The sequence below is a fragment of the Hydra vulgaris genome, chromosome 15, assembly GCF_038396675.1.
Source record: "Hydra vulgaris chromosome 15, alternate assembly HydraT2T_AEP".
Taxonomy (NCBI): domain Eukaryota; kingdom Metazoa; phylum Cnidaria; class Hydrozoa; order Anthoathecata; family Hydridae; genus Hydra; species Hydra vulgaris.
The window spans coordinates 7,185,593-7,199,955 of NC_088934.1; the positions used below are offsets into that span (position 1 = coordinate 7,185,593).

At 30.3% G+C, this 14,363-nt stretch overlaps 1 protein-coding gene across 2 annotated transcripts in view; it reads left to right on the forward strand.

The window, feature by feature from the left end:
- Positions 1 to 1,437: 1,437 nt before the first annotated feature.
- LOC136072122 (lysophosphatidylcholine acyltransferase 2-like) overlaps positions 1,438 to 14,363 on the forward strand; it is a 64,286-nt gene continuing 51,360 nt past the window's right edge. Inside the window, exons 1-3 of one of the 2 annotated variants that reach the window (XM_065820532.1) lie at positions 1,438 to 1,565; positions 1,775 to 1,984; positions 12,869 to 13,008. In XM_065820532.1, coding sequence (XP_065676604.1) covers positions 1,823 to 1,984; positions 12,869 to 13,008 — 302 coding nt within the window. In that variant the 5' untranslated portion in view covers positions 1,438 to 1,565; positions 1,775 to 1,822. Of the gene's footprint in view, positions 1,566 to 1,697; positions 1,985 to 12,868; positions 13,009 to 14,363 lie in introns of those variants that run through there. The other variant, XM_065820531.1, reaches the window with a different exon arrangement.

The window sequence follows — 14,363 nt, forward strand, 5'->3', positions numbered from 1 at the left end:
ATTAGTGAATGATAGGTTTAGAGAACTTGGTGATGATGATGGTTTTTTGTGTTTTATAGTTTTTGGTACTTTATTCATTTTAAATTAGATTGAAGAACTTGACTCAAAGCATAGATAGTACTCAGAACACTGTTTAATAGCCCAAGCAATTGCCTCATTACTACTAATAAACCCAAAGCAGTAACAAAGGGCTCCAAATGTGGCCTCCGCAATGCACACCAAAAGTACAAACAGGGACACCATCCATGCGCAACATGGCACTGTTAAATACTTTGATATTTTTCAGCTGTTGATGGAATCAGCTTCTCTGAGAGCTACCACAGAGTTCGGGAAACCTGACTACCAGCCGGCCTCAGAACCATAAAACTGAGTTTTAGAGCTGTACCCTCATTAGGAGATAATAGAATGAGTTGCCTAGTCATAAAAACAGAGACACAAGCAAAACCCGTGCATTGAGTCAAGAAGATCCAGCATTCAACATCCTAAACTGGAAACAATGTATTAAAATACATCTGCGCCAGCCTAATAGATGAAGAAGGGGTGCGAGGCTGGTCAACAGATAGAATCTGTTTACCCCTTAAGTCTTTGCCTAGGAGGCCTTCTACAAGACAGTAGCTGTGTGCATTTAACATCTGCCCAAGATAAGTATTTTTATCGAGACACCATCTCTAGCCTTTACTCAACCAAGAGCCCCAAGGCAGGGGGTGTTTTAAATCGGAGTTGGCATCTCCTAGCCTTTGCCTAAAAAGGCGTATCCTACAAGGCAGCAGGACATGAAGCAGATTGTACTGGGTTACATATTACCAGTATATATACAGTATATATATATATATATATATATATATATATATATATATATATATATATATATATATATATATATATATATATATATATATATGGTATGTTGCAACTTTATGCAATCTTAGTTAAGTGCGTCGCAGTTCTAAGAGAATTTTTATATCGTGCCAAGTCCTTAATACCGATATGACAACTAACGTGTCATTTATAATATTTACAAGTTTTTTAAGCTTTTCAAAATCTTGCCACATTCTTTTAATGTTTATATGTAAAACTAAATCAAAAAGATCAATTCGCGCGTACTATTTTATTTCAAAAATAGCTGTACGCCCGTTAGGCTTGCCTAATAAAATAGCCTTTTTCAAAAAAATGAAACAAATATAAAAAGTTCCTTTAAAGTAATGCTACTTATAATAATACTTTAAAGTAATGTTACTTATAATAATCCTGACTTGTCCAATAACAAAGTTCGGGTGGAGGGGTTGAAAAAGAGGATAATTGAAAAAGGTAGGGAGGGGGGGGGGTTGAGATTTAGCTTTTTAGCGCACTACATTTATGTCACCTATACATTATTGATAAGGTGAAAGTGAAGTAAATAAGTCTGTCAAACACTTGACAATAACCCTGGGTTTCAAATAGCTTTGAAGTGTTGTCAAGCCAACAGCCGTTGGAGGCCTTTACACAGTTTTTGTTTTTATGTTGACTTTAGATTCAGTTTGTAATGACAAGTATTCAAAAATAATATAGATTGCTATGTTTATTTAGTATGTAAAATACTTGTATTTTTATAATTTTTTTTTAAAATAAAAATATTTATTATCCATTATAATACGCTTTTTATTAAAAAAACAAAAAAAAATTTTCCGACTTTTTTTGTCATTATATAAAGTTATAAAATTAATTTTATTTAATTTTAAAAAATAGTTTACTTCATAGTATAAGAAATTTAAAAACTGCTTTACATTGTAATAAGATCAATCCGAAAACACATTCAACAAGTAGAAGGATAAAGTTTACATGAATGAAGGACAAAAGTTTAAAACTTGATCATGCTTTTACGCTTTATGAGCTTGATGAAAAGTTATTGCAATTAGTACCTGGTTTAAAGAAAGCAAGAGAGAAGCCTCCTGTTCATAATCCTTTTATTTCAGAGCTTAAGCTATCAACATTTGATAAAATTAAGGTATTTATTTGATATTTAGTTTATTATAATCAGAGTCTAATAATAAATAGGCAGTTTTTCATGTCGAATCTAATAATATGGCAAACAGTGACTTGCCATATTATTGTATTGATTCAAAAAAATTTATGTTGCTTTGTTATATGTTCTAATTTTACATTTAGAACTAGAATAAACAAAACTCTGTATTATATTCAATCATTTATTTAGTCTACAGAAAACAAATTAAAATGTAATATTATAGTTTATATTTAGTGTTTAGTATGGTGCCCTTTAGCTGGAATTAAGACTTGAATACATTGTGGCATGCTTAAAATACAGTTTTTTGGAGTTTCTCTCTGTGACTCCATGGATTTATAAGCTTTTCTATAAGTTTTTGCATTGTATTAATCATATTTTTAGCCATTTCTTGTTTCAAGAGCTCTCAGTCGTTCTTTAATAAATTGATATCTTGAGAATTTCTAGGACAATCCAAAATGTCAAATTTTTTTCTGTTTAAATAATTAGTTACAGACTTGGCCTTGTGGCTTAGAGGTCCATTGCATATAATGATGTACATTATTAGGGAACCTCTGAAAACTTTGTCGTAGTAGTTTATCTTAAGAGTTAGTCAGTATTTATCTTCACATAGTGCTTCTGACAGTTTAAAGTTGCCTAGTTTCCTGGAAATTTATTACTGACCACACTATGATGGATGGGTTTGACTATTGATACAATGCAGTTTAGGTGAAATTTTTTCCCCACTCTTCTTCTAATAAAGCTTAATTTATCCATTGTAATTTGGAAAACTGATTTATCCCATTTGTAAACCTGAAAATACCTGTTAGAATAACAAATAATAGAATTGAACCTCAAAATATGTGAGTATACAATAATAATTAAAATACTTTAAACATAGAATTTTATGGTATAGCTTATAGTTACCTTTTTCCAGTTATTGTTGGTAAAGGTTTTTTTTTTCCTTCCTATTACAAGCGTTTTTTGACCATAGTTGGTGCTAAATTAAATTATCAAGCTGGTCATCGAGAAGTTAGCTCAAGTTCCTTTTAGCGTGTCAGCACTATGCATTGAGATATATCAATGCAGAGACTTCTGCAATGGCAGACGCTTTTTTATAACGAATTTTATAAATAAATAAAAAAGATAAAGAATAAAATAAAAAATAAGAAAAACAAATAAAATAAAAATAAAGGGAGTGAAGAAAAGAAAAATAAAGAAATTAAAAAGCAAAAATCAGAAACAAAAAATATAAAAACCAAATCAAACAATTAACAAAAGAAAAAAACGCAGAAAGAAATGAGAAAAAAAAAAAAGAAAGACAAAAAACCAAAGTTAAAAGAAAAAAATATTCGAAAATAATATGATAATTGCTCCGTTTTTGAAGAAAAGAATAAGAAAAAATTTTAAATTTTATTAATTATGAGGGACGATATGTGTTTGATGGGTATTATGATATGATTTCCTTTTTTATTTAAATATTTTCATTTATCATGAAAACTCTATTTTTTTTCCTGACTAAATGTTTTTCTGTGTGTGTGTGTGTGTGTGTGTGTGTGTGTGTGTGACACGTTTTTATTTGTGTGTGTTATTAAAAATTCATTGTTTCTTTATTTATTATTATTTTTTAATGAAATATTTATATTACTTTTATTATTTTTGTTATGATTATTGATATTAAGATTTATTATATTTATTAAATCATTGTTACGTTTTGTCAGTACATAACTGTTTGTAACTTTTCTGTCTATGCATAATATTCAACTGTTTTAAAATTAATATTGTTTTATTATTATATAATTTTCTTATTATTCTTATAATTGTTAATTTATTGTCATTATTATCATTATTATTTGTACTATTAATACTGTTTCATGGTATTTACTTAAGATTAGTTTTTAACTATTTGTAAATGACCTCGATTGTAAGATCTTTTATCGAAATATATTGATTGATTGAATGAATGCCTTTTTTTTATTTATTTGCTAGTTAGCAGATTTATTGGGTATTTCTTGTTCTTTTAGCACACATCTTGAATTTTTCTCCTGGATCTAGGGATTGTGTTTCTTTTTCTCTATTATACTTTTTATTTTATCCTTAGGAAAGTGTTTCTAATAAAATTGAAATTTTTAGGGTTTTAAATAAAAAATGAATTGAATGTTTCATAATAGCACCATTAACATTGAAATGAAAATAATAATGGTGCTAAATCCTTCCTAAATCTTCCTGACAACCCTAATCATTTACCTTCTCTACTCGACTTATGTCTTGTTTCTGATCCTAGTCAGTGCTCAGTTTCTCCACATTCACCCTTAGGTGCTTCTGATCATAGTTTGATCTCTTTAAAACTAATATCTCATTCTTCTTCATCACCTGAATACCCCTATTATCGAACCTCTTACAACTACAGTAAAGCTGACTGGGATTCTTTCCGTGATTTTCTTCGTGATGGCCCTTGGGTAGAAATCTTTCAACTTCCTGTCGACAAATGTGCTTCTTAGATAACTTCGTGGATTCAGGCTGGCATGGAATCTTTTATTCCCTCTCGACGATTCCAGGTTAGGCCTCACTCTCCTCCATGGTTTTCCTCACACTGTGCTGCTGCGATTGCCAATCGAAACCATTACTTCCATATTTATCAGCAAAACAATTCTCCAGAAAACAGACGTCTGTTTATTACTGCTAGAAACAACTGTAAAAAGGTTTTGTCTAACGCCAAAACCCGCTATTCTCAGTTCATGAAATCTCGTATCTCATCTCAAAAATTGGGCTCTCGGGACTTCTGGAGAGTCTTTAATAATATCAATAATAAGGGAAAATCTATAATTCTACCTCTCTTGTATGGTTTAGACTTTGTCACCTCACCTAAAGACAAAGCCGAACTGTTTGCTAAAAACTTTTCATCAATATCATCTCTTGATTCCACTAGTTGCGTTCTACCTGATATTGCTAACAAACAGGTTGATCCATTGCTTGACATTTATATCACTCCAGCATCTGTATCTAAAGTGATTTCCTGCCTAGACTCTTCTACAGCTTGTGACCCGGACAACATACCTGTTATTGTCTTGAAGAAGTGTTCTCCGGAGCTGTTGTCTATACTCTCAAAACTATTCAACAAGTGCTTATCAGAGTCTTGTTTTCCAGCCTGCTGGAAAGCCGCATCTGTTATCCCTATCTTCAAAAATTCTGGGGAGCGATCTGATTCGTCTAACTACCGTCCCATAAGTCTTCTTCCTATCATAAGCAAGGTTTTTGAATCTTTAATTAACAAACACTTAATTTCTCATCTTGAATCTAATAACTTACTTTCTGACCATCAATATGGATTTCGATCTTCTCGTTCTACAGCTGATTTGCTAACAGTAATAACTGACAGGTTTTATCGTGCATTAATTGAAGGTGGAGAGGTTAAGGCCATCGCTCTTGACATTTCAAAAGCGTTTGATAAAGTTTGGCATGCTTGTCTTCTCCATAAGCTTTCTTCTTATGGTGTATCCGGCAACATCTTTAAGATCATTGAATCCTTCCTTTTCAATCGTAGCATAAAAGTTGTCCTCGATGGACAACACTCTTCTTCTTATTCTGTAACTTCAGGGGTTCCTCAAGGTTCTATCCTTGGCCCTATACTCTTTTTAATTTACATTAACGATCTTCCAGATATTCTCACATCTAAGGAGGCATTGTTTGCTGATGATACTACCATTTATTCTTGTCGTGATAAGAAACCATCACCCTCTTATTGCTAGGAGGGGACATTTGAGCTTGAAAAGGATCTCACTTCTGCTACAGCATGGGGCTCACAGTGGCTGGTGAACTTTAATTCAGATAAAACTCAATTTTTTTCAGCCAATCGTTATCGCAATAGTTTAGATCTTCCTATATTTATGAACGGTGATGTACTCGATGAGTCACCTACTCTTCATCTTCTAGGATTAACTCTTACTTCCAATCTTTCTTGGAAACTATATATCAAATCGGTTACAAAATTAGCATCTGCTAAGGTTGCATCTCTTTATCGAGCTCGCCACTTTCTTACTCTGGATTCTATTCTCTATCTCTATAAATCTCAAATCCGGCCTTGTATGGAATACTGTTGCCATATCTGGGGCGGATCTTCTAATGATGCCCTTTCTCTTTTAGACAAGGTGCAAAAACGCGTTGTAAACATAGTTGGACCTGCTCTTGCAGCCAACCTTCAACCATTATCACATTGTCGTAATGTTGCTTCTCTTTCTCTTTTCTACAAATACTATAATGGGCACTGCTCTAAAGAGCTAGCGTCTCTTGTGCCATCTACTAAAGTTCATTCTCGTGTTACTCGTCATTCAATTAAGTGTCATCCTTTTTCTGTGACTGTTCCTAAGTGCTCCAAAAACGCTTATTCGTCTAGTTTTTTTCCTCGAACATCAGTTCTTTGGAATTCGCTTCCTTCATCTTGCTTTCCTGACTCATATAATTTGCAATCTTTTAAGTCGTCCATCAATCGTTACCTTTCTCTACAATCTTCATCTTTTCTCTTTCAGTAACTTCCAACTTTAATTAGTGGCTGCTTGCAGCCTTGTTGGAAGCGAAGATGTTTAAAAAAAAAAAAAATACTTTTGGCTATAATTTTCATTGAAAAGTGTGTCACCTATCTCTGTTTGTGGTAATACATTTATTTGTAAATGATATGACTTGAAAAAATTTTTTTTTTACTTGTAATGCTCATAAAATATTCAAAACAGAAAATTTTTTTTTCTAGAATTCACCCTTTTCAACACGCATTTTTGAGTTGTGAAGATAGTCCATTTTATTTTATTTTCTTATGTATACCATTAACAGTGACCTTAATTTGTGGTATTGTATAAAACAATCATTGGAATAAAAAATTATTTATTGCTGTCATTGTATACGCATTTTTGAGTTGTCAAGATCTTTTTAACTAAATATTTTGATATCAACTTAATAATAGCCTAATCATGAACAAAGTGCATATTTATTAAGAAGCAAGTGATTAAAAACAATAGAATAAGATTATGTGTAGCTTTTACTACAAGTTACAGCAGTAGATATTACTGTAACTTTTGCTGCTGTTAAGCTAGTTTCTGATGAGCTCAAGAACCATATTAAATTCTAATTTCCACTGAAAATCCATCTAATTTTAACAGTTGTCCTCTATTATAGTTTAATTTTCACTGAAAATCCACCTGATTTTAACAGCTGATGATATATTGCAGAGTTGTAAGTTTAAAGAAAACTAGCAACCAAATAAATAAAATTATCAAATTAGAAGCTAGAGCTGTTGCAGTTATTTAGAACAATAATATAAATAAAGTGGTCACTGTTCCATCAATAGACAAAATTCTTAGAAAAAGCGCTTGCATATTAGTATATAAATGTTTGTGTAGAACCATGTGTAGCAATTTCAAAAACTATTTTACATTACAAAAATACTCAAAACAAATGTGCAACAATCTATCTGTTGTAATTCCAAAAGATAAAACTTGAAAGTACAAATAAGTCATTTTATTAAGCAGGCGCTGTTTTTTACAATCTTTTAACAGGAGGCAAAAGTGCAAAAAACCTTAATTCAAATCACATTTATAAAGTTTGTAAATATTATTATATTTATATTTTATACTTTTAATCACATATAATTCCTAATTTTATACTCTTTTTAATTTTATTTTGGATTCATATTGATAGCAGTTGTTTATAACTGAAATGTGTATCCTGTTAAAATATTCATTTACTTAAAAAAAATAAAAATAAAAAATGGTTTTTTACAATTTTTTAGCATGATTTGTAGTACATTTTTAGCATAGCATAAAAAGCATCATTCTTGTGTATTCCTAATTGTTGTACATGTTTCCATGTATTTTTTCTGTTGTATTTTTGTGTGTAATGCAGTTATACTTAGCTATAGTATGGTTGTTTTATAGTTATATATAGTATATATAGCTGGGCTGGGTTGAAAAGTTTTGTTTTTATCATGGAGGGGAATAAATAGACTAAATATTAAATTAAAAATATATGTAAAAAGGCATAAGGTGGTTCTGTTAATATTTTACAATCTACCTCTAAAACAATAGTAATTGGGGTTAAAGACATTGATTGTAGAGTTCTAAAGTTTCTGTTATCAAAACTCACTTTACAGAAGGAATGATAGGAAGGCTGTAAAATCAAGTTTTTACTTAAGGCTTAAATTCTATCAAACGTAATAGAGATACAACAACAAAAAAATTCCTTTAAACAGGTATAAGACCACTAAGTCAAATTTGTAAAAGTGTTCTTAGCTAATATTTAATTTTTTTTTTTATTCCAAATTAATTAAAGTGATTTAATGTCATGGAAGAACATGTCACAGAAGGACAGAAAGTACACATTCATGAAGTTATCATATAATTCTATTTTAAACAAACAAAAACAAATTTGTGTTTTAAACAAACAAAAATTTTTTTTATAGATTTCATATACTTTTTCATCATTGACATTGTCAATAACTTTCTTTTCTTCTTTTTCTCTATTCTTTTTTTCTCATGTCAATGATTTTTCTCATGTCAATGATTTAAAAACATCTGATGAATTTTTAAAGGTGCTGTTTATGTATAAGTCAATAAAATTTGGATTCAATCTTCAATCAATTCAAAATTTGGATTCAATCACATGGTGAACCTTTAAAATTTCATAAATGTAGATGCTATCATTTAAATCTGGAAACTCAATATCTTTTGTGTCTAAGTAGATCACTGTGATGTCACACAGACAATCAGCTACATCAAAAAACTGTTTAGCATTTTCAATAACAACTTAGCTGACAAAACTTCTCTGTAAACTTGGTTTTTAATAGTTCTACCAAATCCATCATGTCGTCCTATAAACTGATGTGCCTCACCATAACTCCAAGTCAATGTCATATTTTCAGGGTATAAGAGAAGGACCGAAAGACAAATTGAAATCGAAACTGACCAGCACATCCATCACTCCAGAAATGGAAAGTGGAAATTGATGGAGCTATACCCTTGACCATTCTAATAAGCTGATTGTTGTTTGTAAATTCAACATTGCGATTATGCTTCTATTTGATATAATTGCTCTTGGAAACTTAATTAAAATTTTTATCAAGTTTACCATTTTGAACTGTAATACTTTTATAAAAGTAACAAGCTGCTGTGAATATGGTAAAATGTTCATGCCCAAAATAAACACTCTGGATCTTGTGGAGTTGTTTATTTTCATAGTTCTTTGAAAAATTGACACTGATTGTTACTTCATCTTCTTTGAGATTTGTCTTTAGCCATTTTAAATTGAAAACTGACAGTAAATATTATGTTTATGCATTTTCATTTTTCTACCATCGACCATTTTTGATAAAAGCATGGCAGCTTCTCCTTACCAGTAGCTTCTTCTCGAACTTTGAGAACAACCTTTTTTAAGGTTATCCAATGGTAATATGGTAAAGCATCAATTTTTTTAAATTCTTGACAAAAATCATATATTATGATTCTTGCTGGACATTTTAAACAATCACCTTCCATGCACATGAGTGACTTGACAAAGCATACACCAAGTATCACAAGATCCTGAGTTCAGCTGACAGATTTTCAATAATTCTTTTTTTTTTTCTTTGGTAAAATATTATTTTATTGCCTGTAGCAAAAGTTGGCTATTTTCGCATAGACTTTGACACCATCAGATTTCCCTCAGTATCTTTCCTGCCTATGGAACAATAGCTTATATCTGGTTGTTTTAAAAAAACAACAATTTTTTTTATTGTTTACCTGTATTATTGATGACCTTCCAGTTTTGAAAGACAGCTTTCTTCTAGAATTATAAAAAATATTGCTTTTTTTTCTTGGTGACAAACTTTTTACAAGAGCAGATGAGACTTTAACTTGAAGTATCCTTTTTTTTGGCAAATCTTGTTCTAATTTGGCTAATGAACGACAAACCACTTGATTAGTTGTTCCATCTTTGTGTATTGTTTTCATCTGAAAATAAGACAATGCTTATCAAAAGAGATAAAATGAGTAAAAATAATTATGTTATTAAAATACATAAGTAATGATAATAAATCATATAAAGAATAACATACAAAAATAAAAATAAATGGCATAGTTTTTTTAAACTTTTTTTGTTCTGTCTTTTTTTATATTAGATTCATATTCTTTTGTGTTTTTCTTCAAAAGTTCTAACTTTATCTTCTTTAGCTCTCTTTTTTGTTTAAGGTATTTCTCATTATTATTTTCGTTCAGTCTAAATAAATATTCCTTCTGTCTTTGTGAACCTGACTTTCCTATATTTTTTTAAATTAGTTATGGCCTGAAAGTAAAAAAGAACCAAAAATCCTATCATAAAATATACTTATACAACTGTAAAATAAACTTAATCAAGAAGTAATCCACTTGTCACAGAAGAATATACATTCATTGTCATGGAAAAACGCCAAACTGAACCCCTATAAAAATGTTTACCATATATTGGGCTTGCTCTGCAATTGAATCTTAGTAGAGTCCGTTACAATCTAATACTCTGTGGAATATAAGAAAGTCCTAACTTATACAGCTGATAAGAAAAAACTTTTTACCCAAAATTTGTCATAGAAGGATTTTTATTTTTGTATAAAATGTAATGCATTTTTTAACATTGTCATTAATGCTAAGAAAATGTAAATTTTTTTTAGAAATACACCATACTTGTGTATTTCTGAAAAAATAGTGAAGTCCTTCAAAAAAGATAGATGCATATTAGATCTTCCAAGTTTAATACTGTTTGTCTTTTTGTGACAATGAATATGATTAAAGGTTGACATTAAAGGCTTGGTATGGACAACTATATTTATCTTTAAGATTAAAGTTGTAAATTTAAGTATTCTGCTGATGAAATTTTTTTTCATGTTTTATGTTTTTTTTTTTTGTTTTGTTTTTTAAACATCTTCGCTTCCAACAAGGCTGCAAGCAGCCACTAATTAAAGTTGGAAGTTACTGAAAGAGAAAAGATGAAGATTGTAGAGCAAGATAACGATTGACAGACGACTTAAAAGATTGCAAATTATATGAGTCAGGAAAGCAAGATGAAGGAAGCGAATTCCAAAGAACTGATGTTCGAGGAAAAAAACTAGACGAATAAGCGTTTTTGGAGCACTGAGGAACAGTCACAGAAAAAGACTGACACTTAATTGAATGACGAGTAACACGAGAATGAACTTTAGTAGATGGCACAAGAGACGCTAGCTCTTTAGAGCAGTGCCCATTATAGTATTTGTAGAAAAGAGAAAGAGAAGCAACATTACGACAATGTGATAATGGTTGAAGGTTGGCTGCAAGAGCAGGTCCAACTATGTTTACAACGCGTTTTTGCACCTTGTCTAAAAGAGAAAGGGCATCATTAGAGGATCCGCCCCAGATATGGCAACAATATTCCATACAAGGCCAGATTTGAGATTTATAGAGATAGAGAATAGAATCCAGAGTAAGAAAGTGACGAGCTCGATAAAGAGATGCAACCTTAGCAGATGCTAATTTTGCAACTGATTTGATATATGGTTTCCAAGAAAGATTGGAAGTAAGAGTTAATCCTAGAAGATGAAGAGTAGGTGACTCATCGAGTACAACACCGTTCATAAATATAGGAAGATCTAAATTATTGCGATAACGATTGGCTGAAAAAAATTGAGTTTTATCTGAATTAAAGTTCACCAGCCACTGTGAGCCCCATGCTGTAGCAGAAGTGAGATCCTTTTCAAGCTCAAATGCCCCCTCCAAGCAATCAGTTTAAGTTTTTAGTTTATAAGTTATAAGTTTTTAGCAAACAATTCAGCTTTGTCTTTAAGTGAGGTGACAAAGTCTGAACCATACAAGAGAGGTAGAATTAAAGATTTGCCCTTATTATTGATATTATTAAAGATTCTCCAGAAGTCACGAGAGCCTAATTTTTGAGAAGAGATACAAGATTTCATGACCTGAGAATAGCGGGTTTTGGCATCAGACAAAACCTTTTTACAATTGTTTCTAGCAGTAATAAAAAGACGTCTGTTTTCTGGAGAATTGTTTTGCTGATAAATATGGAAGTAACGGTTTTGATTGGCAATCGCAGCAGCACAGTGTGAAGAAAACCATGGAGGAGAGTGAGGCTTGACCTGGAATCGTCGAGAGGGAATAAAAGATTCCATGCCAGCCTAAATCCATGAAGTTATGTAAGAAGCACATTTGTCGACAGGAAGACGAAAGATTTCTACCCAAAGGCCATCACGAAGAAAATCACGGAAAGAATCTCAGTCAACTTTACTGTAGTTGTAAGAGGTTCGATTATAGGGGGATTCAGGTGATGAAGAAGAATGAGATATTAGTTTTAGAGAGATCAAACTGTGATCAGAAGCACCTAAGGGTGAATGTGGAGAAACTGAGCACTGACTAGGATCAGAAACAAGACATAAGTCGAGTAGAGAAGGTAAATGGTTCGGGTCGTGTGTCACTACTTGTCAATGTCACTACTTTTCAATCCTGCCCAGCTAAATAATGGTTTTAAAATAATTTAAAATTTTAAAACAAAATAATTTTTAACATTAAATTTTGTTTAAAATTTTAAAACAAAATAATTTTTATACTTTATTAGTTTTTTATATTACATTAATTTTTTATAATAATTTTTTTTTTTATATTGCATTTCCTTTTTATACTACATTAATCTTTTTTTATTACATTTTTTTTTTATATTGCATTTATTTTTTATATTACATTTATTTTTGCAGCTTTTATTTATGGTTTTAAAAGGTCTAAACTGATATGCTTTAGAAAAAAAGGCAGAATTTTTTTTTTCCCTATGGGAAATTTATTGTTATATAACTTTATGTTTTATTATAACTTGTTTATTTGATATATTTTTAATTTTCTTATATATTTTTTTTAGATGGCTTTTTTAATAATCTTGGTGCCAATACGTCTTCTTTTGTTAGGTTTTACTCTTCTTGCTGCAGGAGTAGTTGCAAAAGTATCGTTGATTGGATTTAAAGAATCAAATCCGCCTGTGCCTATGCACAAATTCCGAAGGTATGGTTTAAAAAAAGATAATAAATAGTAGATTTATTTATTATACAATGTCAAGATTGAAAAAAAATTTTTGCCAAAAAAGAAGTTTTTCGGTAGTTTTTATACTAAAACATATATCAAGTTTTACAATTTTTTTTAAATACAGAATAAAACATTTTTTAAGTTTTATAGATATTATGTAAATATCATATGTAAAAGTATTATGCATTATAGCAAACAAAAGGATTTTTAAAAAATCTAAAAGTTCTAAAAACATCAAAACACCAGGAAAATTTTTTTGCGTAAGTGTCATGATTAAGATACTTATGTTATTAATGTGCTCAGATAATTAGTCCTAACAAACTGCAGATGGTCTTAAAAAAGTTGTGTTCTGAAACTTAAAAAAGAAAAAATTTAATAAGACAGTCCTGCTACTCCTGTGACATTGTGCTACTCCGGTGCTGCTGTGGAGGCAAAAAATAAAAATAAAAAAAAGCTCTAAATTTTATTTTAAGAAACAAAAGTCTTTTTTGCTATATAGATTTTTTTGCTAAAAACACATACTTTATATGCAAATGTAAATAATCCACTTATATATTGTTTTATACAGGATTGTGTGAAATATATGAAAAGTTTTCTAATAATTAAGTCTTTTTTGCTTTTTTTATTTTTATTTATGTTGGTATATTTAAAAAAATTGACAAGATTGAAAAAACACAAAGCGTGTTGTCTTATCCAAGTGGAAAATTTGAAACTTTGATTCAGAGTTGTTAGTCCTTGGCTTTGGCCTTTGCCTTAAGACCAAAAATTAAGGCCTTGGTCTTGAAACTTTTGGCCTTGGCCTTGGTCTTGGCCTTAAAATTTTTGGCCTTGAACTTGATTGTTTTGGCCTTGGCCTTTATAAAAAAATACACAAATATAAAAAATTAAAAGTTTTCATTCTTTATTTTACACAATTGATTACTTAATCATTCTTTGTTTTACCTAATTCCTTTATTAACTTAAGGCAAAAATTTAGTCAAGGCCAACAGCTACGCAAACATTTTAAAGTCTTTTGTCTTTAAAATGTTTGCGTAGCTGTTGGCTTTTAAACTCATATTCTTGGCCTTGGTCTTGGAAATTTTGGCCTTGTTAACAACTCTGCTTTGATTTTAGATTTGCCCTCTCTGTTGAGTGAATACAAAAATATTGAGTTTGTAGATGGTATATGGAACAATCGTGTATAATATATTTATAAAATGAGAAAACTTTAAAATTTTATTTAACAATTTAAAATCTTTTTTGCTATAATATTTTATTTAAGCAAGGTTGAATATATATATATATATATATATATATATATATATATATATATATATATATATATATATATATAT